At 47.7% G+C, this 23,851-nt stretch overlaps 2 protein-coding genes and 1 long non-coding RNA gene across 13 annotated transcripts in view; 1 reads left to right on the top strand and 2 right to left on the bottom strand.

Annotated features, from left to right (window-relative positions):
• Garnl3 (GTPase activating Rap/RanGAP domain like 3) overlaps nucleotides 1-14,986 on the bottom strand; it is a 151,652-nt gene extending 136,666 nt beyond the window's left edge. For all 3 annotated transcript variants that reach the window (XM_071600977.1, XM_071600978.1, XM_027944074.2), the window contains exons 1-2: nucleotides 14,863-14,986; nucleotides 2,267-2,437 (exon numbers count right to left, since the gene is read on the bottom strand). In XM_071600977.1, the coding sequence (XP_071457078.1) occupies nucleotides 2,267-2,437; nucleotides 14,863-14,954 (263 nt within the window). In that variant the 5' untranslated portion in view covers nucleotides 14,955-14,986. The remainder of the gene's footprint in view (nucleotides 1-2,266; nucleotides 2,438-14,862) is intronic.
• LOC114099702 (uncharacterized) lies at nucleotides 321-3,384 on the top strand. Its single transcript, XR_003583948.2, has 3 exons — nucleotides 321-620; nucleotides 979-1,039; nucleotides 2,269-3,384. It is a non-coding gene; the product is annotated as an uncharacterized lncRNA (long non-coding RNA).
• Nucleotides 14,987-17,240: 2,254 nt separating the features above from the next.
• The window catches only part of Ralgps1 (Ral GEF with PH domain and SH3 binding motif 1), a 244,625-nt gene continuing 238,014 nt past the window's right edge, over nucleotides 17,241-23,851 (bottom strand). For all 9 annotated transcript variants that reach the window (XM_071600970.1, XM_071600968.1, XM_071600966.1 and 6 more), the window contains one exon: nucleotides 17,241-21,748. In XM_071600970.1, the coding sequence (XP_071457071.1) occupies nucleotides 21,719-21,748 (30 nt within the window). In that variant the 3' untranslated portion in view covers nucleotides 17,241-21,718. The remainder of the gene's footprint in view (nucleotides 21,749-23,851) is intronic.

Genomic DNA, 23,851 nt, shown 5'->3' with positions numbered 1-23,851 from the left:
ATGAGAGATTCTTAAAGAAACACCTTTCTAGCTTGTTTTCCAAAGAACTCAACGTTGGCTCCGGCAAATTCCAGCCTGTGCCCCGAGCATGGTCCAACACGCCCATTCTCACGTGCCGCTGGGTGAGCTTAATGAGCAAAAGCACACACCTCGGGCTCCCTTGGCTCCGCAGGGACACAGGCACTTCCCCCGCTCCGCCCGCAGCCAGGTCAGCCCTGAGGCCGCCAATCACCAGGGACCCGCCCAGGACTCCAGGAGTCCTGCCCGCCCCTCACACGTCACCCGCGCGGTGCACCGTGGGGCTCGCAGTCTCCCAGTCTACGAAGGAGGCCGAGCTGGCCGGTCCGCAGTGAGCACTAGCCCCCGCCGAGTTCAGGCGGAAGGTCTCGGGTAACCCGCCAACGCTCGGCACACAAACCCCGGCCTCCAATGAGTAAGGAAGGCAGGAAGGTCGGCGTTCTCGGCCGCCCCGCGGGTGGGAGTCCACGCCCTGCCTGGATTTCCTCTCCTCTGGCTCAGCCCTTTGACAGGCGCATTTTGCTCGTTAATTGAACATTAACTGACCTCCTAGAGTTCTGTTTCAAATCACCGGGAGAGTCAGTTCTCACTTCACCTAAGAGGTAATTTATGGGCGGTAGGGGATTGGCTTTGAAAAGCCACGGGACTCACAGATCGCGAATTGACCTACCCTAAGTGGACCTTTTACGTTTCAAAGGGCATTAGCTCTAAGATCGTCAAAGCCCTCTGCAGCTCCCATTGCCTCAATAGAAATTCAGATCCCTTTGCTAGGCATTTAAGGGCTTCATTATTATTTTGTATTTAATTACGGAGAGTCACATTTTAACGCAGCCTTTCTCAACTTTTGTCACAGATGAGAACCACTTGGGGAGCTTTTTAAAAATAATGGTGCTTGTGTTCCATCCTATACTTCGAAATTTTGGAGGTACAGTGCAGACTTCTGTTCATTATTTTCCCTAGGTGATTGCTATGTGCTGAGAATGGCTGGGAGAACGTCTATCAACAGCTCTCAAGGATGAAGGTTCCACGGGGCTTTCCTCTGTTCACAGTGGCCTTTTCCCTCATCTCCTGCCCGACCTGGGCTGGGCTTGACCTCAAGGCCGAGCTCAGCTGCTGCCCCTTCTCAGGAGCCTACTTCTTCCATCAGCGTTTTATAAGTGCTTCTTTTCTAGCACCATGGGGGTTACTTGTCCATCTCTCTGGATGAGCTCTGTGAGCTCCTTGGGGAACAGGTCCTCTTTCCCTTCACTCCAGATCCATTGAATCAGAACCCCTGGGGGTGGGCCTCAGGCCAGAGTTGTTTCTTAGGTTCCAAAGGTGATTTTTTTAAAAAAATATGTTTAGTTGTAGATGGATACAATACCTTTTTTTGTTTGTTTATTTATTTTTAAGTGGTGCTGAGGATCAAACACAGTACCTAACAGGAGCTAGGCAAGTGCTCTACACATCCCCAGGCTTCACAGGTGATTTTGATCCATATCCCCAGCCAGGAATTGATTTCACAAAAGCACTGGACACAGTAGGCATAGATAAATATTTGTTGCATTGAATAGATGAAGCATTTCCTTTGTTTTGAAATCAATCATATATGCTAGCTAGTTGCCTTTGATTTCCCTGGAGATCTAAACACTTCTCTCCTATAGGATTTTCTATATCCATGTACTTATTCATTCATCCAACAAATATCACATATTCTAGCAAAGGCCTGTTGTGGTTCAGGAATATACAGGAAAACACAGTACCACCCTAATGGACTTAACATAACATTTATACAATTATTCTTATATTTTTTCTGTATTATATTAGAATTATTTTCTTCCATATTCTATTGGTATGGGGCTTGCTAGAGGTGCTCAATGAATATTGTTAAATAAATAGATAAATAAGACATCATCAAAAATAGAAATGCAATGCCAGGCTCAGTAATCCCAGGGGCTTGGGAGGCTGAGGCAGGAGGACCGCAAGTTCAAAGCCAGTCTCAGCAACTGTGAGGCGCTAAGCAACTCAGTGAGACCCTATCTCTAAATAAAACACAAAATAGGGCTAGGGATGTGGCTCAGTGGTCGAGTGACCCTGAGTTCAATCCCCAGTAACCAAAAAAGGAAAATAGAAATATAGTCTCCAAGATCACACCCACACCGCTTTCCTTCCCACTCTCCCCTGAAAGATATTCCTCCTGTACACTAAGGGATTTCATGTTAAAATGAGTGTGGCCCCAAACTGAGACCTGCTTTTTTTACTTACTTACAGGTTGACCTGGGACTCTAGCTCAGGGTCTTTCGTTGGCCATGTCTGAAGGGACTGGATGCCAAAGGAGAGAGACGACTTTGCTTTCCAGAGGAGGGTCTGTGCCATCTGACTCCCACAGGACCCCTTGGTCAGCGGCTCCATCAGTGGGCCGGGAGACTGCGTTGCTGTGCTGAAGCAGAAGAAGTTGGGAAAGGCTCTGAGAAACAGAAGAACACAGGCCCACCAAAGCCTGCCCTGTCCTCTTCCTCCCAGGACAGCTGTTCATAAGCCAGGAGCAGGGGGATGCCAAGCACGCCCTTTACAGCAGAGTGGTACTCAGGGACCCTGGGGCTAGGGGTGCTGCCCAGAACAGTCCAAATCTTATCTCATCCCTGAGCAATAAGGTATGTTGCCCACAATGTCAAGTCAGAGGAATCTTGCTCTGGTTTTGACATTCTATGTCCTCCAAGGGTTCATGTGTTGAAATTGAGTCCCCACTGTGAGGAATCAGAGGATGGAGACTTATTCTGCTATTTTAGGGGTGGGGCCTTTGGAGGTGATTAGGATTAGAAAAGGTCATCTAGGAGGGGCCCCCATGATTGAATCCTGATGGCTTTGTAAAAAGACAGATAGAAAGACCAGAGGAGGCACAGACACACATGTACACTCCCTATCTTTTGCCATGTGACATCTTGTACCACCTTGGGACAATTCCAACAAGTTGGCCATCATCAGAAATGGTCCTCACCCTTTGATAAGAACTATAAACCAAAATAATCCTTGTGGGAGGCCATCCTCGCATGTGATTTGAGTTACCTCCCTGGCTGGGTGAGAGGCGCTTAGACACAGCTGTGTTAGAGCCTTCCCCACCCTTTCCCAGGTCCGAGGGCTTGTCCGTGCAGAGGCGTGCCTGGCCACTGCCCTGAAGACCCAGTCGTCGCCCCTGACCTTGGGATGCTGTCCCTCTTAACCTTCATTGGATGGGATTTTCCCTGGAATTTTTTGTTCCCCAATTAAAGCCCACTCCCTGGCGTGTTCTCTCTTTCTCGCTAGTCTCTTCTGTAAACCTCACCACCGCATTAGGTGGTTGGAGGCGGGAGCTAGGAGAAGCCGTCTCGGAGCTGGTATTAAAGGTAATGAGAGTCTTGTCTCTTTAATTTAAAACTCCTTAGCAATTACTTATGAACCGAACCTTCTTTCATGAAGCCAGCGCTGGTCGCGTGGCAGAGATCCTCTTCTTTTATACAGTTACCCAGTCTCAGGTATTTTGTTATAGTAATGAAAAGTGGACTTGGGGGCTGGGGATGTGGCTCAAGCGGTAGCGCGCTTGCCTGGCATGCGTGCTGCCAGGATTTGATCCTCAGCATCACATACAAACAAAGATGTTGTGTCCGCAGAAAACTAAAAAATAAATATTAAAAAAAAATTCTCTCTCTCTCTTTAAAAAAAAAAAAATAAAAGTGGACTAATATAGTTCAGAGTGAGTATTTAAACAATCACAAACTTATTTAGAAAAAAAAAGGCAATATTGGTTTAGTACAGGAAGTTATGTCTAAGATGCTTTAGGAGAACAATGTGGGTCTCTCGACCATCACTGGGATAGTTCCAGTACTACTTGGTTTATCAAATTTCCAGTTTAAAATGTCCAAGAACAATCATATAAAGGCTTAGACTGGCAACACTGGAGACAAAAAGGAAAAAAATCACATATTTTAAGAGTAATAACATTTAATATGTAAAGAGTCAATGCTGTAGAATTAACAAATAGGTTGCTCATGGGATAACCTGAGAAATGTACTCTGAGATGTGCCTGCCCTTTCTCTGGTGGCACATGGAGGAAGGTTGGAAAGGCAGTTCTAGCACAGAGCGGGTGGTGTATAGGAAACATAGGCATCCCTACTCCTCTTGACTGGAGTGGTGTTCTGAGCCATCTGGCAGCATCTTCACTCACCTCTACCTCAAGTGACAGACAAAGGAGCCACAAAATCCAGCTACTTGGAAATGGAAAAGTAAAAAGCAATCTTAGGGGCTGGGATTATGGCTCAGTGGTAGAGTGCTTGCCTAGCACATGCGAGGCCCTGGGTTTGATCCTCAGCACCGCATAAAGATAAATAAAATAAAGATATTGTGTCCAACTAAAATATTGTTTTTAAAAAAAGCAATCTTAGATGACATTTGGTCAAGAGGTGCTCTTCATAATGTTAAGGCAGAAGTCAGAGGCCTAGTGGTCCAGAGCAGTATTATCTGAGGAAGGGTCTACACAGGGTACTGCCACCTGCCCAGGGCTGGATGCCAAGGGAAGTGACTCCACACTGCTGGGTATCAAGAGATAGGCACTGATCACTTGAAACTGTTCTGCCAGTGTCACCCAGGCCCAAGGCTGCAGGCATCTTGAAAAAGCAGATGTTACTCTAGTGACCTATGTCTCATGAGGAAGGATTCAGGACCTTCTCTTGCTAGGTCCCCTGGTGTTCCTCAGTGATAACTCCACTCTCCCCACTGCCTTTCCTGGCCCTGAGAAGCCAAATGCTGCACACCTGACCCAGACTTCTAGAAAATCTTACCCTTGGTCCCTTACCATTGCAGCAGACATCAAAGTCTCAGGCTTTCAACCTGTGACAAAAGCCAAGTAGCCATTCTATTGTGCAATCAGTTTTTCTTTATGCAAAGGCGCCCCACAACTCCTAAGCCTCAGTGGCACAGGAGTTTACTGCTGCCTTGGCACTAAAATAACAAATAGATTTAATCCCCATTGTGGGATCTGGGATGAGAGAGACATTTTGTTTTCTAAACTCTTAAAATTTCTTTTCAGTACAAAGATAATACTTGTATGCAAAAAAGAAATTGAAAAAGTATTCTCAAAACCCCCAAAGGAAGTGAAGGAAGCAGGCTAGGGAACGGGAAGGGGCCAAGTAAGGCTTCGAATTCTGGCAGAGTCCTTTGAAGGGACAGCTTCAATTTGAAGGAGGCTGTGCTGCTCAGCTCAGCTCAGCTCAGCGGCCACTCACCACATAACTTCAGAGCAACTCCAACATGGGCAGTCTGAAGTGAGCTGCGTAAGTGTGACACACACTGGCTCTGGAAGACTTGGTACAAATAAAAAATAATGTCAAATGTCTCGATTATTTTTTACACTGATTACATATTGAATGATAATAAGATAAAAGAATTCATTTGAACGTGGCTAGTTGAAAATATAAAATTCTATATGTAGCTCACTTTATATTTTGACAGTGCTGCTAGAGGAGGTAAGTGATGTCTCAGAGTTGTCCCCATCTATAAGGAGGAGCTGGACGATCACATTCCTGCAGTCTTTCATTGGCTGAGGGCCTTGGGGTAGGGTGAGAGTAGCCCAGGCACTTGGCGCTCTCTGCCCAGGTACGCAAGGCAGCTGCAGGGGTTCAAGGGAAGACACTTAAGAAGAGCTGCCTATGAGTGCTGGAGGTGCACAAAGTTCCTTTACCTCTGAGCACAGGAGAGGTAAAGGGACCTGAGGAGACCCATGTATTGGTGACAACCCCAAACTCCACTCCCTTTTTCCTCTGGTTTTCTATCACTCCTCTCTATGTAATATATATGCTTGGACCATCCAATGTTCTGTGGCTTTCTTTTCTGCCTAAACCTTAGTTCTTGGACATCTTTCCAAAATGCATACAAGTACATCCCCAACAAGAAAGAGCAAGATAACCTTACACATTGTTTACATTTGTTTAGATTTTTAATCTTAAAATACTGAGTTTAACATGCTATTTTTCTTGAATCTTTATGACTTTGTTAAAAATCTTAAATACTAGCTCTTTCAAACCTTTCCCACTCCTTAATTTTATCTTTTGACCATAACTTTACTCATAAGAGTTCTCCACACTTCAATTCTTTACTTACATTTCTGTTTCCCCACTGTTAACTATAATCCATTTATCTTTTTGCCTCTTATCTTTTCTTGTTTTAATTTTCTAATTTAAAAAAAGTGTATGTTTCCTTTAATCTTCTGACACATTTTATCTTTATTGTCTTTCAACAGTTGAAGAACTTCTTGGAGAGTTGCAAAACTTTTTGGAGCTCATGGAAATAAAAGCCAACAACAGCTCAATAGAAAGAAGGACAGTTACTGAAAGAAGAGAAAGGCCAGGGTCTCCGCTGCACAGCTATGTGCACATGCTGTCAAAAGAGCCCGGGGGCTCCGCACGTTATGTAGTGGGAGGGAAATGGGCAAGAATGTCCTGAGGGTCTGACCCTGACACAACCTACTTGGAGGGGTGAGAACTGGGCAGGCTTCTTCTTTTTCTTTTCACTGCCCCAGCTTTCTAAAAAGCAGCGGCCCAATCTGAAGAAGGCTGAAAAGAAGGGTATCTTATTTCTGAACTACTTGAAACTCTGGGAAGGTGTTAAGCAAAAGCACACATGAATCCACCAAAAGAAGGGTCGTGGGTCATGGGAGATCATACGGACCCAGACCCTCTCTGGAGTGGCCATGCTGCCCTGAATTGGGAGGAAAGCTGGACACCAAGGCAAGCCCTACTACAGGGGCAGAGCATCACAGCAACCAGGGCTTCAGTGGACCAGGGAAGTGTGGGAGTCAGTGAAAACAGAGGGCCTATTCCCACAGTGTCCAGATCCTTCCTGCTCCTAGAGACGAGAGCTCCAGCCCAGGCCGGGAGAGGACACATCAGCTCAGAGGAGCGGGCTGAGGTGGACCTGCCCATCACTAGCAAACAGGTAAACACAGACCTAGACAGAGCTGCCTCCATCTGTAAATGAACAGAACTAAGGTGTCCTTTAGGGAAGAATGGTCCTGAAGGTACCCTGTGAGCAATGTTTCTGTGCATGGGGTTCCTGTGGACTGCCAAGCTCTGAGGAGCAGAGTTGACCATTTTCTCTTCCACGGCTCCCCAAGGCCCGTGTGCCTCACGTCTCAGGATTAAGGGTCTGAAGTGATGGGAGTGAAGAGAAGCATGGCCTGTTTCACAGGTAGCCTCTGCCGAGCGCCGTGAGGAAGCAACAGCAGCCCACTGAGAACTCATCTGGGAGCCCCAGACAGAGCTGCAGCCGTGGCACCTGGTCAGGCCTGCAAAGCTCACAAGGTGGGGGAAGAGACCATGGAAGAACAGAGCTGCAGCACTAAAGGAGGCTCTGTGCTAACAGGCAGCTCTCCAGGCACAACAAAAGGCATACGAGGCTCCTTGGATTGACAGATGGCTCACTGTCCTGAGCACTGAAGTTGCCATTTTCCCTATGGACCGAGAGGAACTTCTCAGAGCCACACCCACCTGCCAGCATCCTGATCTTGCACATTCCTCCTCCTGTTTGCTGGAAACAACCTTAACCTCATTGTACATCAGTAGCTGCCTGTCTTTGACTCGGCCTGGCACACATTCTGCCCCCCACATTCGGTCACTCCTTATCCTGTAGCATCCTACTCCCTGGCACTCACCGCTGTCTGAAGCTGTCCTGATTATGCACTTGTCTGTTGGTGTATGGTCCACTGCTCTCCACTAGAATGCTAGTCCACAAGGGCAGGAACCTCATCTGCCTTGTTCACCTGGTCTCCCCAGCACCAAGCACACAGAGGTGTTCTGTATATATTTGTTTGATGAGTAAATAACTCATTGAAATTTATGAAAGCCAAAAACTCTGGGAAACTACTCCCTTGGAATAGGGAGAACAGGTGCAATGTGCCTTCCCTGAGTGACGTCACTGGCAGCTTGGGTCAGACCTCTCCCTGCTTCTCTCACCTCCAACGGGTTACTGCTTTGTGAGGACTATGCCAGGCACATGGGTGCAGACAACCACCTGCAAAACATTAACCCAGGCTCTAGGTACAGAGTGGATGCTAGGAAATACTTCTTGGCTGGCAGTGCTTCTCTCTGGTCATAAAATGCAAGGCAGGAGCTTATGTCCTCACTTCCATTTGTGCTATAGGTCACTGGCAGTTATGGCTGGAAAGTCCACCTCAGCCCTCCATCTGAAGCTGAAGTGCCCCTTTTTACCTCTTTGCCCAATAAGATGGCTCCCAAGAATGGGCGCCAGCTGTGCAGTGGCACCCCAAGGCACAGAGGCACCTAGACTAGTGTGCCACCAAGTTTCCCATCCATGTGACCAAGCTGCTTTCACTATGACTGAAGAGACATACTGCTCGTGGCGATACTGTGGGTGACTTGCTCCATGCTCACCTCACCCCCCTTGCACAGTGCAAGTTGGAAAGCCAAAACTAAGCTGCCCTTGACTCCTCTGAAGCTAGAGTTCCCAATGGATGTGGATTCCATGAATTAGAGGTCCTCACACATCTGTGGTTTGGAAAGGAGCCAGGCAGATCAAGAGAGAGGGTACAAGGCAACCTTTTGCTTTTGCAGATGGTGACAGGATTTTGTGGTTCTGGGGTCAGCAGCTTCTTGATTCTGCAGCTGTCTAAAGTAGCAGTGGCAGCTTTGGGGAGGCAGGCCAGTTGACAGTGGGGTTCTGGAGTTAGTGGTAGAGGTGGCAGCAGCCTCTGGCCTCTTGATTAATCAGCTTGGTTTTGTTTTGGTCTTTTGCAGTAATGAGGACTGAACTTAGGGACTTGCTGTGCCAGGCAAGTGCTCCACCACTGAGCTCCATTCCTGGCCCTGACTAGCTTCTTGTTGGGAAGTGGCAGCTTTCTTTCTTGAGCATGGCAAATCTGAGTGTTGTGGGAGCTCAGAGCTATTCCTAGGGGCTCAAACTAGTTGCCTCTCTGGCTCTTCCAATGACTCTGTAAGCACTTAACTCCCTGTATCAGTATTAAATCCCTTTGTGCTTGCTGGGGAGAGTGGATTCTGTTGCCTTAGATTATCACTGATATGCCCTTTATAGCGTCAGATTGAATTGTGAGCCTAACAACTGATATGACCCTGTGCAGAGTGAAAGCAGGGCACAAATTTCTTCCAGTAGGAGCAATGGTATAACCAGTGAGCAACAAAAAGGGACGTGAATTTTTACTGGAAAACAGGACTGTTGCCTTTCCAGCATAGAAGAAACCTTACTCAAAACACTGTGCACTTCTGCTCAAGCAACAAAGAGGCACTAATGGGCAACCAAGAGGGCAGCACAAAACAGAGGGTACTTCTGAGGTCACTGTCACATGGGAGCATGATCCATTTTCACTGCTGCTGACTGGCTAACATTACTTTGAGTTTTTTCAAATAAGCTACCAAAATTGTTATAACCAAAAGTGTGCTGAAAACATAAAATAGTTGAGAAATACTAGCCTAACTCACAGATGCATCTCCACTAATGAAAATGTAACTGCATCCTAAAGCCTTCCTTGGGATAGCACCCATTGCAGGAATGACTTTCATGTGCTGAACCCAATTTGTCTCATCACACCTCATGCGTGCAGTGATTTCAGGTCTAGCCCAGGGCCACACACCCAGTGGGCCCAATCCCTTTCATATGACATCCTTCAAATGTGGGAAGGCTGCTATCATACCCTCTGTGAATTTTGTTTTTCAAATAAAACACCCCTTCCCTATACTGAAATCCTTTCCTTTTACTGAATCATTTTTATAATGATCTTTATAAAGCAAAAGCAAAGAAACACCAAACCAAAATAAACAATTAACTCCTCTCCTCTTCTTCCTTCTACCCTTGCAAAGCGCTGACTATATTTGCTATTTCCAATTGGTCACCTGTCATGATCTCTTAGAACAGGTCCAGTGTAATTTTCATCCTCTTTTCCTGAAAAGACTGGTCCAAGGCCACCAATGACTCATGGGATGCTTAAACCTAGTGTCAGTTCTTAGTTTTTCACTTTAGCCAAAGCAATGTTTGACACACAAAAAAATCATCCCCCTCCTTTAAAAAAAAAAAAAAAAAAAAAACAACACTATTTATGTTAATCTTATTTTCTTAAAATAGAAAACTATCCAACCACATCATGTATCCATGACACAACAGTTTCACATGCAAGTCTCAAAGTCTAAGTTTCATTTGGGACTTATAAGAACAATTAATCCAAGTTCACCATCTTGGTTATCCTTCCTACTAAAACTTCTTTGATTCCCTTCTCCTTAAGTCTCCAAAATCCCTTTTATTTCATACTTTTTAAAATCTTATTTCACTGTGACTCATAGTCACATTAAAAATCAAAATAAAACAAAAACCTTGATGTATTCCTTCAAATATTTTCTAGCTGAGGATCCTTATCTGCACCGTCCATTAAGGCACCAGCAGCTACCTGACTCTCCATGCACTTTCCACATGATGAGTGTGAACTGGAATGTGCCGTGTCAAACTCATGGACTTTTTAAAAACATTTCTGAAAAAAGTAAACCATCTTAATACTTTCTAATATTGATTAGATGTTGAAATGATACTATTTGGGATATATTAGGTTAAATAAAATATTCAAATTAATTTTGCTTTTTACTTTTTAAAATATGGCCACTAGAAAATTTTTAATTACATATGTAATTTTACACATTTGCTATTATCAGAAGTGGGCTGCTTCTTTTCACTGACATATCTGTATTCCTAGCTAGCTTTCTAAGTCAAAAAATACAGACTGACGTCAACTCTTCTCACTGATGAGAGCACTAGACTTTAAAAAAGAAATCTTTCAAGTGCTATGGTCTGAATGTTTGTGGCCCCCCAAATTCATATGTTAAAACTTAAATCCAAATCTAATAGTATTAAGAAGCGGGGCTTCAGAGAGGGTGATTAGGTTATGAGGACACCACCTTCAGAGAGGACTAGTGCCACTATAAAGAGACCCAAAGTAGTTTATTAGCCCCATTTGCTCTTCTGCCATGTGAGGACACCTCTAGAAGGCACTGTCTATGAGGAATAGGCCCTCAGCAAATATTAGATATGCTGGGGCCTTTAACTTGGGGACCTTCCATCTTCTAGAACTATAAGAAGGAGATGTCTGTTGATTATAGCAGGCCAAATGGCCAAGGACAACAAGCAATTCTACAGTGAACAGACTTTTACAAAAATCTCTTGGGGCAGTCACACTTTAATGCCAACACCAATTTGCTTCCTGTCCTCCAGGGACCCAGCTTAGAAACCGGGTGCTTCTGGTTCTCCACATCTCTGCCTTCTCTGCGTCCCCAGATCTCTGCGTGCTCCTTTACCCCACCACCCCCTCCAGGAAACCAGCAATGAGTCTCCCTATAGAGGCCAAATCTCATAATTTTCCTGTGGTGTTGTCAGAATTCATCTCTCTTTAGATCTTCAACTCTGTAAACCAGATGACCAAACATAATTTCTATATTAACCTTCTACAGTAAAGCTAATTTGACTATTGTCTTCCTCCAAAAAAGGAAGCTGGTTTGCATTAATTTAAAACCTGGGTGAATAATAAATGTTGTTTTTTCCCTGCCCTTAGGAGAACAGACATAATATGAAAATTAATTTTCTCCTGTTGGCCTTAGGAGCCCATTATGTCAGCCCCACTGCAAGACAGCTTTTCAGAGTCTTTCCCAGGAAGACTGCTGTTGCTCCAAAAGAAAATTGACAGCAGCAGATTTATTTATGATTAAATACTTAACGGCCTGATGCAAACACAAAGAGTAACAACAGAATATAGAGGAACGAAGACTGTAAAAGAGCTCATGTTAAAATACTTGTTTATGAAACTACCTGAAAAGCTGAAAGACTTTGGGAAAAAACCACTATCACCAAAACTGGGGAGTCAGGAGAAGCATGAGGAGGAGGAGGAGGAAGAGGAAGCACCATGTGCAGAGAGGATGACTGCTCTTTTCAGACTAATCTGGGCCTGGAAAACAATATTCAGGAACAAGAAAGCATTCGTCTGGCATTGAATCTGCTCTCCCAAGGCGTGGGTTCTATGCATTACTAATAAGGAAGCCATCACACACAGAAATATTTGGGAAAGTAGAAGATGTGTTTTCCACTTGTAATTCAGAATATTCTGTCCATGGTAGGGCTCTGCACCCACAGTAGCTAAACTTAGTGATCATAATTGAATCATTTAAGATAGTCTATCATGACTAGAACTAAAAAATACCCCAACCCCGCCTGCCTTATAAAGCAGTGGGTTCCCTGACCTTGGGGTACACACAAGCTGCATGATCAGCTACAAGGGTTGTTGTAAAAGATTCCTGTATTACCCTGGAGGCCTGCTTTTCAGAGTTATGTCCCTGGGCCAGCAGTACTGGCATTACTGGTGAGCTTGTTAGAAACTGAAGTACCCTAAAAATACCCTGACCTTGTGATAAGAATCATGGGTGGGTGGGGGGAGTGAGGCCCAGGAAGCTGTTTTAAGAAACCCTCCTCCCAAGTATGTTATGTTTGAGAACCATACATCAGACTGAAGAGCTTGGGTTCTCAAACACAGATCCCCTGAACCCTGCCCCAGAGTTCAATCTCCAGTACAAAAAAAAAAAAAAATTCAATTTATTTGATCCAGTAATCACCACCACTTCTATATTTATCTTACAGAAAAAAAAAATTTACCTCTCCACACATAGATTAATGCACATGGATTTACTGTCTTTAGGAAGAGTAAAAAACTGGAAATGAACATGTCCAAATTATAAAGAATTGTTTAAGTGATTGTAACAATCTCTATGAAAGAATGTCATACAGCAATTTAAAGCAGTTTTCTTAAAAAACGTTTAAGGATGTGAAAAAATCCTTACAATATATTAAGTGAAAAAGCAGAATGTTAATATAAATATCTGTGTTCATATGGAAGAAAAGGTCCAGATGATATCTAGTAGGATTACGGGTCAATAAAAAGTTAATTGTCCATTTCATATCTTTCTTGATTTTTTTAAACTTCCTCTCATAAACACAAATTATTTTTATAATAAAATGATAATCTTATTATCTTGAGGCTCATAAGATAACACTCTAGAGGCCAGGACGTTATTGAATCTTTTAGGCCTAAGGCCATGAACATAAAAGAGAAGCTGGTACAAGTGGGATTTCAGAGGAAGAGACAAATTTGCTCAATTGGCATTTTTCACTATGAAGAACATTAGTCCTAGTTGATTACTTATGTGGAGAATTGAATAAAATTAAAAATTCACTTCCTTAGTTGAACTGGCCACATTATAAGTACTTTATAGTCACAGGTGCTAAGGCATCCCCTCTGGGATGAGGCAGGTTATGGAATATTTCCTTCACTACAGAAAGTTTCACAGGACAGCACTGCCCTAAACATGCAGTCTCAGGACTTTTTTTGTCCTTTGTGCTCCAGCCACAAGTGTGAGCTGGAGCCTCTTGAGGACAGAGACCATCTCTGTGTGGCTCTCCCAATCCAGTGGGGGAGATCCCTATACACAACCAACCTGGGAGTGCAGACAGGCAGGAAGGCACTTGGTGGACACAGCACAGAGCTGGGTCAGGGGTTCAGGGAAGACAGGAGGAGTAGGTGCTATCCAAATAGGGAAGGATACTTGTGCATGCAGGGCGAGGAGCATGAAAGTAATAAAGGTACTGATGACAAACAGCCAGCACAGGGGGAAACCCCTAGCCCAACAGCATTTGTTCATTCCTCACACAGTAAAGGCCGCAGTGGGCCAGGACTGAGCAGACACCAGGACAGCTATGGTCCCTGCCCTCACCACGCTTACAGTCTCATCAGAACTGTGGGTGCACTGCGGGTAGGTGAGGTATGCCAAAGACTGAGGATGGAGAATTTCCCAATCAAGGCCCTTCAACCTATATTAAGGATCCTGTTTGGTTTGCTCTGTATCCTAGCAAGAGAACCCTGTTTTCTGCCTCAGTGGGGGCAGGAGGGCCCCATCCTTGGGCTTCTCTTGGTCCCCACCTGTTAGTCCCCACCCATGCCAGGGCTATGGAGAGCTCCTCTGAACGGCAGGCAGCACAGGGCAGGAGACTCAGTCTTAGGAAATCTCTCCAGAGGCTAGGTGGGCTGTGAGTTTAAGAAGTGTGAGAATAATGACAGAAATCTGGTTGGGGGGACACCGGAGTCCTCCAGGAGGAGATCGATTCTGAAAAAATACAGGAGACCTGAGTGGCCTGGAAGCAGGAGAACCCACTCCAATTTACAGAAATGCTAGAGACAGGAGTCTAGCAAGGAGGGAGGGGCACCAGCCGCTGCGGGGAGGGTGTGTCCGGAGGCCCTGTCGCACGCAGGGCGGCCCTGGCCTCTTGGGAGAGCACCCCTGGTAAGGCGGATGGAGGCCTGGAGGGGCGCAGGCGACCCGAGTAGAGGAAGGACTCGGGGGGGGGGGGCAGAGATAGGCGGGGCCGGCAGCAGCAGGTGTACAGGCACCTGGGGCGCGAGGATGGGTGGCAGAGGGCGAGCCATTCCAAGAGAAGGAACCCCTTCCTTTAGACTTAGGGGCTCTTTCCCGACCACGTCCTTGAGCATCTAGAAGCGGCAGGGCACGTTCTCCCCGGCCTGAGACCCGTGAGGGCCGCGGTGTGCCGGCCTGCCACAGGGCGGAGGCTTCGGGGCGCAGGAGGCGGCTGCTCCCCGGACACTGGCCCCGGCCCTCCCGCCAGGTGACCCCCTCAGGCACCCCGGCCTTTCCTCCCGGAACCACACCGACCCCCTCCCACAACGCGGTCCCTCCAGGCTCGGTCCCCTCTCATCGCTACCCTTCACGTGGCTGGCTTCCCGCTCCTGCCCCTCCCGGACGCACCCCTCCCAGGCCATGGTACCTGGGGCTCTCGAAGCTGCACCCCCTGCGCCGCAGCGCCGCCCTCTTCTGCCGCAGGAGCGCAGCGGCTGCCCCGCCGGGCTCCGGCTCCATCGCCCCGGGCGGGGGCCGCAGGCTCGGGCGCACTCGGGTGGGCTCGGGCCTCGGCCGGACGCTCGGCTACCGCGCCGCAGCCCATGCCCCGCCCCGCAGCCCATGCCCCGCCCCGCAGCCCCACGCCCCGCCCCGCATCCCTCAGCGAGGCCCAGGCCCCGCCCCGAACCCCAGCCAGTCAGCCCCGGCACCCCTCTACCGGGCCCAGGCCCCGCCCCGAACCCCAGCCAGTCAGCCCCGGCACCCCTCTACCGGGCCCAGGCTCCGCCCCGAACCCCAGTCAGCTCCCAAGCTCCTTTGTCGGACCCGAGCTCAGCCCGGAATCCAAGCCCAGCTGGCCCCAGGCTCCACCCCTGGTCCACCCAAGCCCCGCCCCACACCAAACCCAGTCAGCCTTCAGTCCCCCACCAGCCAGGCCCAGGCCCGCCCTGGCCTCGCCCGGAGTCAGCCCAGCAGGATGCAAGCCCCAAGCCTGGCTCAAGCTCCGCCCCTCCCACGCCCAGACCCCGCCTCATACCCAGCCCAACCGGCCCCTCAGCAGGGCCCAGGCCACGCCCCTCCCCGCTCCGAACTTCTGCGTAGTCGGCCCCGGGCTTTTGCGGTCCATCACAGGTCCCGCCCCGGCTCCGCCCCAAGCTCCAGTCACGCCCCTCCCGCTCAAGCCACGCCGCGGGCCTCAAGGCAGCCTTTCGCTTGCACCTCTGTGGAGATTACAGTCCCGAAACGCCTTCCCTTCCTCACCCTGTCCCACCCACCGCGCTGGCCCTCCTGCTCCTTGCCCTTCAGCACTGACTCAGCCCTGCCCACCTACCCCTCAGCTACTGAGCGCTCGCGCGGTCGCGCGGCCCAGGCCCTCACACCGCAGCTCTGCTCCCTCAGCGTAGCCGCCCGGCCCCTCTTCGCCTCAGCATCTCCTGGCCCTTTCCGTCGTAGCACCGCCCCCTTTCGGGGCCGCCCTTCCCCGTGTCCCGCCCACAGGCATGACCGCACTGCTGGAGCCCCGCCCCTCCTCTGCCCAGTTCCTCCAGTCCCACGGACCCGACCCGGGCCTGCCCGGCTCCTTCCACGCCGCCTCTCACCTCTGGAAGCACCTGCCTGCGCGGGACCGCCCTTCTGGCTAAACCGGCGTTCCTCCGTGTAGCATGCGCTAGCTGCGGATCGACTAGCGAAGGTGGCGTCTCTCCTGGGGGCTGTTTGTGGCGCCTGACTCAGGCTGAGGGGCAGGAGCTTTGCAGGTTAGCCATCGTGGGCTCAAGTTTTGATTTCAAAACTTTCCAACTTTGTGACAACTGTGCTCACTTCCTCCCAAAATTAGATGCATCGTTTCAGAGCCCTTGAACGCTGGCTGAGAACGGGGACCCGTATGGGTAAAACTGGGGATACTGGGTCATCTCGATCAATAGAGGAAATAGACTATGGCTACTTAAGCAAGCGAAGCCTCGTCTCAGTTACTGAGGTGTGATCATGCTGGCCTGAACTAGCCTGGTAGAACAGAGGCCGAGGACCTTTGCTTAGAGAACTGCAGCGTTGGTAGGCACTGACCAGGCAGGCAGAGCCAGGGGATCCCATAATCAGCGTGGATCGTGGCATTCCCTGGAGCACTCTCTCAATGACTTTCAGTCGCTTTTCCCCCGGCCTGGCCTCCCTTGATGCTGCACATTCAAGCAGAGAAGCCATTCTGGAAGGAGAAGGAAGGAGATGCCTGGAGAGAAGACTCGGGGAGCTCCCATGAGAGAGGGAGAGAGATAGCAAGAACTTTCCATTTCTCCTTCCAGCCCCTCTTGAGATTCCCTTGGTCCTTGCCCCAGGGTTCCACAAGACAGCCCTTTAAAACAGTCCTTTTTCTTTTAAGCAAGCGAGAGTGGATTTTGGTTTCGGTTTTGTTGTTGTTTACTTTTGCCTAGGATCATGAACTTCTAAAATATCTTTTCGGACTTAGACCGCATAGCTCCCCTAATTCTTTACACAGTGAGACCTGGGCGCTTCCCCTCTCCCTTCACCCTGCTTCTCATTTCTTAGCCCTGGCCTCCAAGTTTTCTGTGGTCTCTGAACTGAATTTTCAAATGCCCTTTGCCCTCTAAGGTGTCTCCAGCTCTCTTGCCTTCCTCTCCTGAGTGCCCCCACAGCACTGCCCCTGTCCCTTTCTGAGAATACTGCTCCTATATGCTATTTATGTTCTAGTTACTCTTAGCTGAGCTCTGAGTGCCCCATACCTCCTCCATGTTCTACCTGGCACAGTAACTGCCATGTGAATGAATGCATGTGATTTTAATAAATTGAACAATATTCATTGGAAAACACATTTAATTTCAAAGTAAACAAAGATGTCTGTACATTAAAGTATTTAATTAGTGAAACAATTATTATCAATGTAACAAGCTGAAAAATACAGCAACTTGATACAAGACTGAGGTAACAAAATACTTCACCAAAAATCTAAAGAATCCCATGGAGGGCTGATGTTCAGTGGTTATTGCAGATGAGACAATTCACAAGTATTAGAGAAAGTCCTTACACGGCTGCATGCAGGGGTCTGCTGGAAAAAAAGACAGCCTGGGAGAATGCAACAGATTTAACAAGAAACGAACAAAAATGTAGAAACTGATTTCAACCCACTTAGAAGAATACATAAGAAATCGAAAACTACTTTCTACGCAACATTTTGAATGCTAAGTGGAAAACCATGCATTTTGGCACGAAATTTATTAAAGATTATACTATACTAATAAATCAATTTCTATTATTTCATTACTGAATGGTCACAGTCATTCAGAAATGGATAGACTCATGGTTACAAAATGAACCGATGGATCTTCTGCGCTGCTGTGAGGGGATTTGGGGGCTGCCCGAGGGGTAAACACACTTGTGCAGCAGAGGGCTATGAGGTGGATCAATGTCCATGGACAAGTTCTCCACGGCCAAGGAAATGCAGCTCTTGCTCATACTGTACTTGATTTTAACACTAAAGTTAAAGACAAAAGCCCATCACATAAACTCGGTGGAGGTTCTGACCTTACTCTCTCATTCTACCTTTGGAGTCCTCTGTATGCTCAGCCACAGCTCTGTGCCTAACTGTTCTGAGCTATGTGGCCTCTAGTGCACACTCCAGCTAGTCCTCATTGTGACAGAACTCACAGAGTAAGACTGGTCAGTCTGTGGGGACTTTTGAAGTGTTTCTGGAAGAATCTGTGCATGAAGATTGTACCCAGGGCTGGGGAGAGGTGGGTTCTTGCCCAAGGAGGTGCATGAGGTGGGGATCATTTGTTCGTTGAGTGGTCAACCCTACGAGAGCAGATCCAATCTGTCTGGTTTTCAGCCATTTATACCCTGGATAGAACCTCGTGCATGGGAGACACTCACTAGAGATATGAATGAATGAATGAATGGGGGTTTTATGCAGAGAAACTGTATTTCAAAGGGACTCTTACAGTTTCTTTTTGTTTTTAAAACATGAAATCACCCAATATTTCAATAATGACATAGGGTTGATTACAGTAATATACGGGGTCACAAAAAAGAAGTAAGATTGTGTTTTGGTGATGTTCACCTGTAACTGTGAGCATCAGCAATGTGGTTGTAGCACTCTGGACCCACCCAGGAATAAAGCAAGCTTGGCTTGCAAACGGCTCCCCATTTTCACAGACCATATTCTACCTGAAATATGGTGACCTTAAAGATACACCTTTCTGGGCTTGGGACGGGGAGCAAGGTAAAGGTAGAAACACTGGCTGTCTCGGTAAGGAAAAGAAATACTTTAGAAATCAGTTGGCAATCCTTGAGTTCCTCAAGGATTCCTTCAAGTATTCAGCTCCTCAGCGCCTCTGTCTGACAGGATGCTGAACAGTCAGGGGAGGGAATGCTGCATTCACCCTGGGTATATTCAGAACAATGTTTCTACAGCTTTCCACCAAACCCTCCTCCACAAAGCATTCCAGTTGCCAGAATGCACTCAGCTGACCTTGAGTTTTACATACAGAACGTGTTCAACTGAGGGTTAGAAAGTATGTGGGGTGAGCTGCATGGATTGTTCTTAGGACATCACAATGCTACCAGCTACCTACTCCAGTTTGTAGACAGCATTCTACACCTTTCATTTTGGCCACGATTTGTTTGCCTAAAAAAAAAATTACAGTATATGCATGCAAGACATAAGACCTTCAATGGGTTCACAAGTATTTGTGCACAATGGACAGTCGAGGAGCAAAAACCAGAAACACTTCCCTCTAGGGCGAGAATCCACCCAAGGACCTCCCCCACTCCGTGGTTTGTGCCCGGTTTGTGGGACAAGCTAGCACTGGGAAGACAATCAGCACTGAACTCACATACTTGGCCTGAGTCCCTGCTTGGAGAATTGAGTATCTTTCAACTACATCTCCAGGACTCTTCTGATGTGTTCAGGGCTCTTACCAGTCCTACCAGGCTTTTGCCAATAAGACTGGCTTTTGCCAGTCAGTCCAAACTGATTCTTCAAGAGTCCAAGGAAAGAAATGTTTCTGAGAGGTGATGTGGGATCAGTCTCAACTAGTGAACAGATTAAGTGCTTTGAAAAGAATTGTGATTGTGCTCTTTCAAATTAGGCTCAGAAGCAAACATCTGTGAAGGAGAAGAAGCATCTGTAAAGGACAGAAAACTATTTGATTTAGTTGAGCCTGAAATTCTGGGAGTTTGGCATCTGTTGTATTTCATATGTGAAAAGCCAGCGTAGTGTGAAGAGTGGAGAAACAAGGAAAATAAGTAGCCAGTGTTCCAGTCTTGCACTTCTATCCAAGCTGAAGACTTTTTAGAAGTTAACAGGTGAGATCAGATTGGATGTAGGTCAAAGCATGACCATTGCATGGTTCTGATTGGAAGTGACTGCAGTGTCTGGCCTTGTTACTCAGCCTTCAGATACCAACTTGAAGAGTCTAGGTGCACACACTCAGACCTGGGGTACGGGCGGACATGCAAGGCTGTGGCTGAGATTTGATGGCATCAACGTTACCATTGGGAGTTTCTTTTGGCATGAAAGTATCCAGTCTCTGCTCCAAAGGAAGGTGAGTTTCTGAGCACAGTCAGGCTCCAGCACAAAGTATCACCCTGATGACAACACTCCCTCAGCAACACATTCAGATTTTCAGAGTCATCACCATTTGATCAAAGTACTGTGGTGGGTCTGTTGGTAGATCTTATCGTGGTGACCTATTACAGTGTACTGATTAAGGTGTTGTGAAGCTTCTTGCCAGGAAACTCTTCAGGGCAGTTTGATGCCTTGTTGGTGTGAGTTCTGATACCATGATAGCAATGGACCCAGAAATTCAGTCTCTTTCAGAAAATCATTTAAGGGTTTCCCTCTCAGGATACAGACATTCAAGTTAAAGGAGAGAAAGGGAGACAGAGACAGGCTATGATGATAAAGCACAATTAATGTTGAATAAAAATATATTTGTGCAAAATAAAAATCACTTTAAATTATGACAGAGTGTGACAGATCAAGGCTGTTGTTCATGGAAAGCACTCTTAGCCAAATGCAGAGGCTGGACCATTTGCTCCCCAGAGCTCTCAGATGGTCATCCACAATTGTGCCCTTGGACTTGGATGATGGAGAACTTGCTGGTGACTGCATTTGGGGGCAAGACTGGGGGAGCTTAAGGCCTCAGTGTCACTCAGCTCCCTGCATGATCAGGAATCCTGGTGGGTCTGCCCTGGCAGTGGAGGCCAAGGGGCGCGATGGCAATGGCAGCGAGCACAGCCTGCCCTGTGGGGGAGGTTGGCGTGAAGGGGCCTCTGGGCAGCTGATCACTGTGAGCACGGCGGCCTCCGAGCTGCTTCTGAGGACACCAGGAGAACATGCCACAACTTCCCATGCAGGCACGGCGGGAGCGGGGGAGATGAAAGGGCCCCAGGCCCTGCCAGGAGAGGGCATGAAAGGAAGCAAGCAGGCCAGCGGCCCAGTCCACCGTCCTGAGCCGGTTCTTGCTCGGAAGGGCTGACAGCAACAAGGCCTGGCAGAGCCCCAGGGCCCAGGAAGCAGGCCTTCCAGATGAATAGCACCCATAGGAACAGAAAGCAAGACACGGTTTAAGGCATTGTTTGTTTACAGTGAGAGAATGTGAGGGAGCATTAACACTGGCGCTCCCACCCGACCTTTCTCGGTGGACAAGGCTATGACTGAAGGTGAAAGCAGGCCCTCAAAGCGAATGAAGTGTGTGATGTCACAAGTCCTGTGCCAAAATGCATGTTTCTTGAAGAGTTCACACTCACTCCCACGCACACATGGACGGCACACATACGCAGAGGACGCTTCGGGGATTGTACAAAATCTGAGGCAGCCCTGGGGGGTGAGCAGCCCCGTGCACTTGGGGTGTAACGAGCCTGTCCCGCAGCCTGTCCTGCTCTCAGGCCCTTTCGCAGGTTAATGCTGTCCACTGTGTCAGCAGAAAGCAGGAGAACCCAACGTGGGCCAAATGCACTCTGTTGCAGAAGCAGCTGGTGGACAACAAAGGCCCAGAAAGGGGACTTGGGGTGTGCAGTCTGGGGTCCAACAACCGCCCTGTGAGGTGGTGCTGCGGGATGAGAGTCATGAGAGTCGCTGGGGATTGACAGGTGGATCCAGCACTTGGGGAGCCCTCTGCGACTGTGAGGCTGAAGGCTGTGTGCATCCCCTGAGTCTGGCTGTGAGGCTCCCAGCGCTCTGGCTCACAGCCTGTGCCCAGGGTTGCTCTTGTCCACCGGGCCCAGTCTGGGCTCCCAGAAGCCTTTGTAGTCACGCCAAGTCCTGCAGAGACTTATTCAAATGACATAAGGTTTGCAGGTACCTAGAAGAGAAAGCTCAGCTTCTTGTCAAAGTTTTAACACTTCAAAGAGACAAGGGTGGTCTCTAGGGGAAGTCTGTTAATGCACAGGTCAGGTGGGTGGGGGCATGGCAATAATAACAGCTGCTACGTGTCACAATCCCATGTGCTGGGCACTGCTCTGAATGCTTCCTATGCATCATGTGCTCAAGTCCTTATAGCAATCCTATTGGGTAGGTGCCAGAAACACCCCCATAATGAAGATAAGAAACTTAGGCTTAGAGGGTTTAAGTCCACAGCAAGTAAGAAGCAGGGCTCAGACCCTAAGCCCATGCTCTCAGCCATTATCCTATGTTCAAAATAAAACTGTGTTTAGGGTGAGGAAGTCAAACCCTGAAGGAACAGAGTGTATCCCTTTGGAGGGGACAAGCAGCAGAGGGTGGGTCATTAGGGGATGGCAAGTAGAAGCACAGGAGACTGACAAAGCGTGCGGATACTGAGAACCCAATACCTCTCCATAGCTATATCCAGGACAAGATCTTAGCTCCCTTTACTGGGAGGACCACTGACCTCAAGGTCAGAATGTTGCCACTGTCCCCAAAGCTGTCTCCAGATCCCCAGACTTGGACTTTCTTCTCTGGCATTGTTTTGGGTTCCAAGAGATTTTATTAAAAGCATATATATAGCAGTAGCCCACACCTGTAATCCCAGCAACACTGGAGGCTGAGGCAGGAGGATCCCAAAGTTGAGATCAGCCTCAGCAGCTTAGTGCAGCCCTAAGCAATTTAGTGAGTACCTGTCTTAAAATTTTAAAAAATAAAGGACTGGGGATGTGGCTCAGGGGTAGAGAATCCTTGGGTTCAATTCCCAGTACCAATTAATAAACAAACAAAACAAGCACATGTCAGTAACAATTGGTCAAAATGATGAATTAGAAAAAAAAAAAAAAGCACTCCCATATACCAGGAGACAGTTACAAAAATGTTTGCAGCAGCATTCTCATAGGAACAAAAGGCTGGAAGTCATTTCTGTGATGACTGACAGCAGAACTGATAGAAAAATCAGCACAAATAAATGAATGACAGCTACACACGTCAACACTGATGAATCTTACGAACGTGTAGTGGAAGAACAAGTCACAGAAGGAAATGTATAGCTCTGGTTCTAATCACAAAGATGCTTTACAAATGTACCCAGACAATACAAGAAAAAAATCAAATGCGTGTTCTAAAATTATGAAGGAGTGCTAGAGGTGTAGCTCAGTGGTAGAGCACTTGCCTAGCATGCATGCACGCCCTGGCTTGCTCTCCCTACCACAGTAAATGAAAATAAAGTAATAAAAGTAAGTAACACACACAGCAGGAGCATGGCTATGGGGCGAGGGTGAAGAGAGAGAATCAGGAAGAGGCACTTGTGGGAGGGAGGGCTCCTAGGCCTGAGGGCTCTGCATTTTGGCTGGGAGGTGGATATGTGGGTGTTCATTCTGCTGTTGTTTGTATCTTACACATATGTTATAAATAAGGTTTAAGTGGATTCAGTGTCAGTAAAACAATTTTGAGAAGTGCAAAATAGAAACACAGTCTAGTGGCTGAGATTCCACGTGGACAGCTGCATCTCTGTGCAGCCCTTTCACACCTTCCCTCCCTTCCTTTGCAGGGACACACCGTGACTCATTTAAATAATCCCCTTATGTTGAGTATTTAGGTTGTTGCTAACCTCTTATTATTCCATACAGTACTGTGGAACTACTTGATGGGAAATAAATTAGAAATAAAAAGGAAACAAAATAGGGGGAAAAAAAAAAAGGTCTGAATATTGGACAAAAGTACTTCAAAGTGGCAGAAGCTTGCCACAGTGCACTGTTTGCCAGCATGAGCAATCTCACCAAACGCTCACTCTGCCCCATGTTTTTTTCCTAAACCCCCACTGCCTGCTGAGCAGCTGCTGCCACCTGCTGACTGCTCCCTACAGAGGGACAATGGGTCCTTGCCCAGGGCTCTCTTTGCTGTGCCTCCATGAGACCAGGGCCCTGCCTCTTCCCCCACACCCTCCTAGGCAGCCCACTGCAGGGCTGTCAGTTCCTGTTGGACCTGGAGCCACCTGGCCTCTGTGCACAAATCACAGGGC

Source organism: Marmota flaviventris, chromosome 13 (genome assembly GCF_047511675.1).
Source record: "Marmota flaviventris isolate mMarFla1 chromosome 13, mMarFla1.hap1, whole genome shotgun sequence".
NCBI classification, from domain to species: domain Eukaryota; kingdom Metazoa; phylum Chordata; class Mammalia; order Rodentia; family Sciuridae; genus Marmota; species Marmota flaviventris.
The sequence above is the reverse complement of the archived record's forward strand: the minus strand, read 5'-3'. Positions and strand labels throughout refer to the sequence as shown.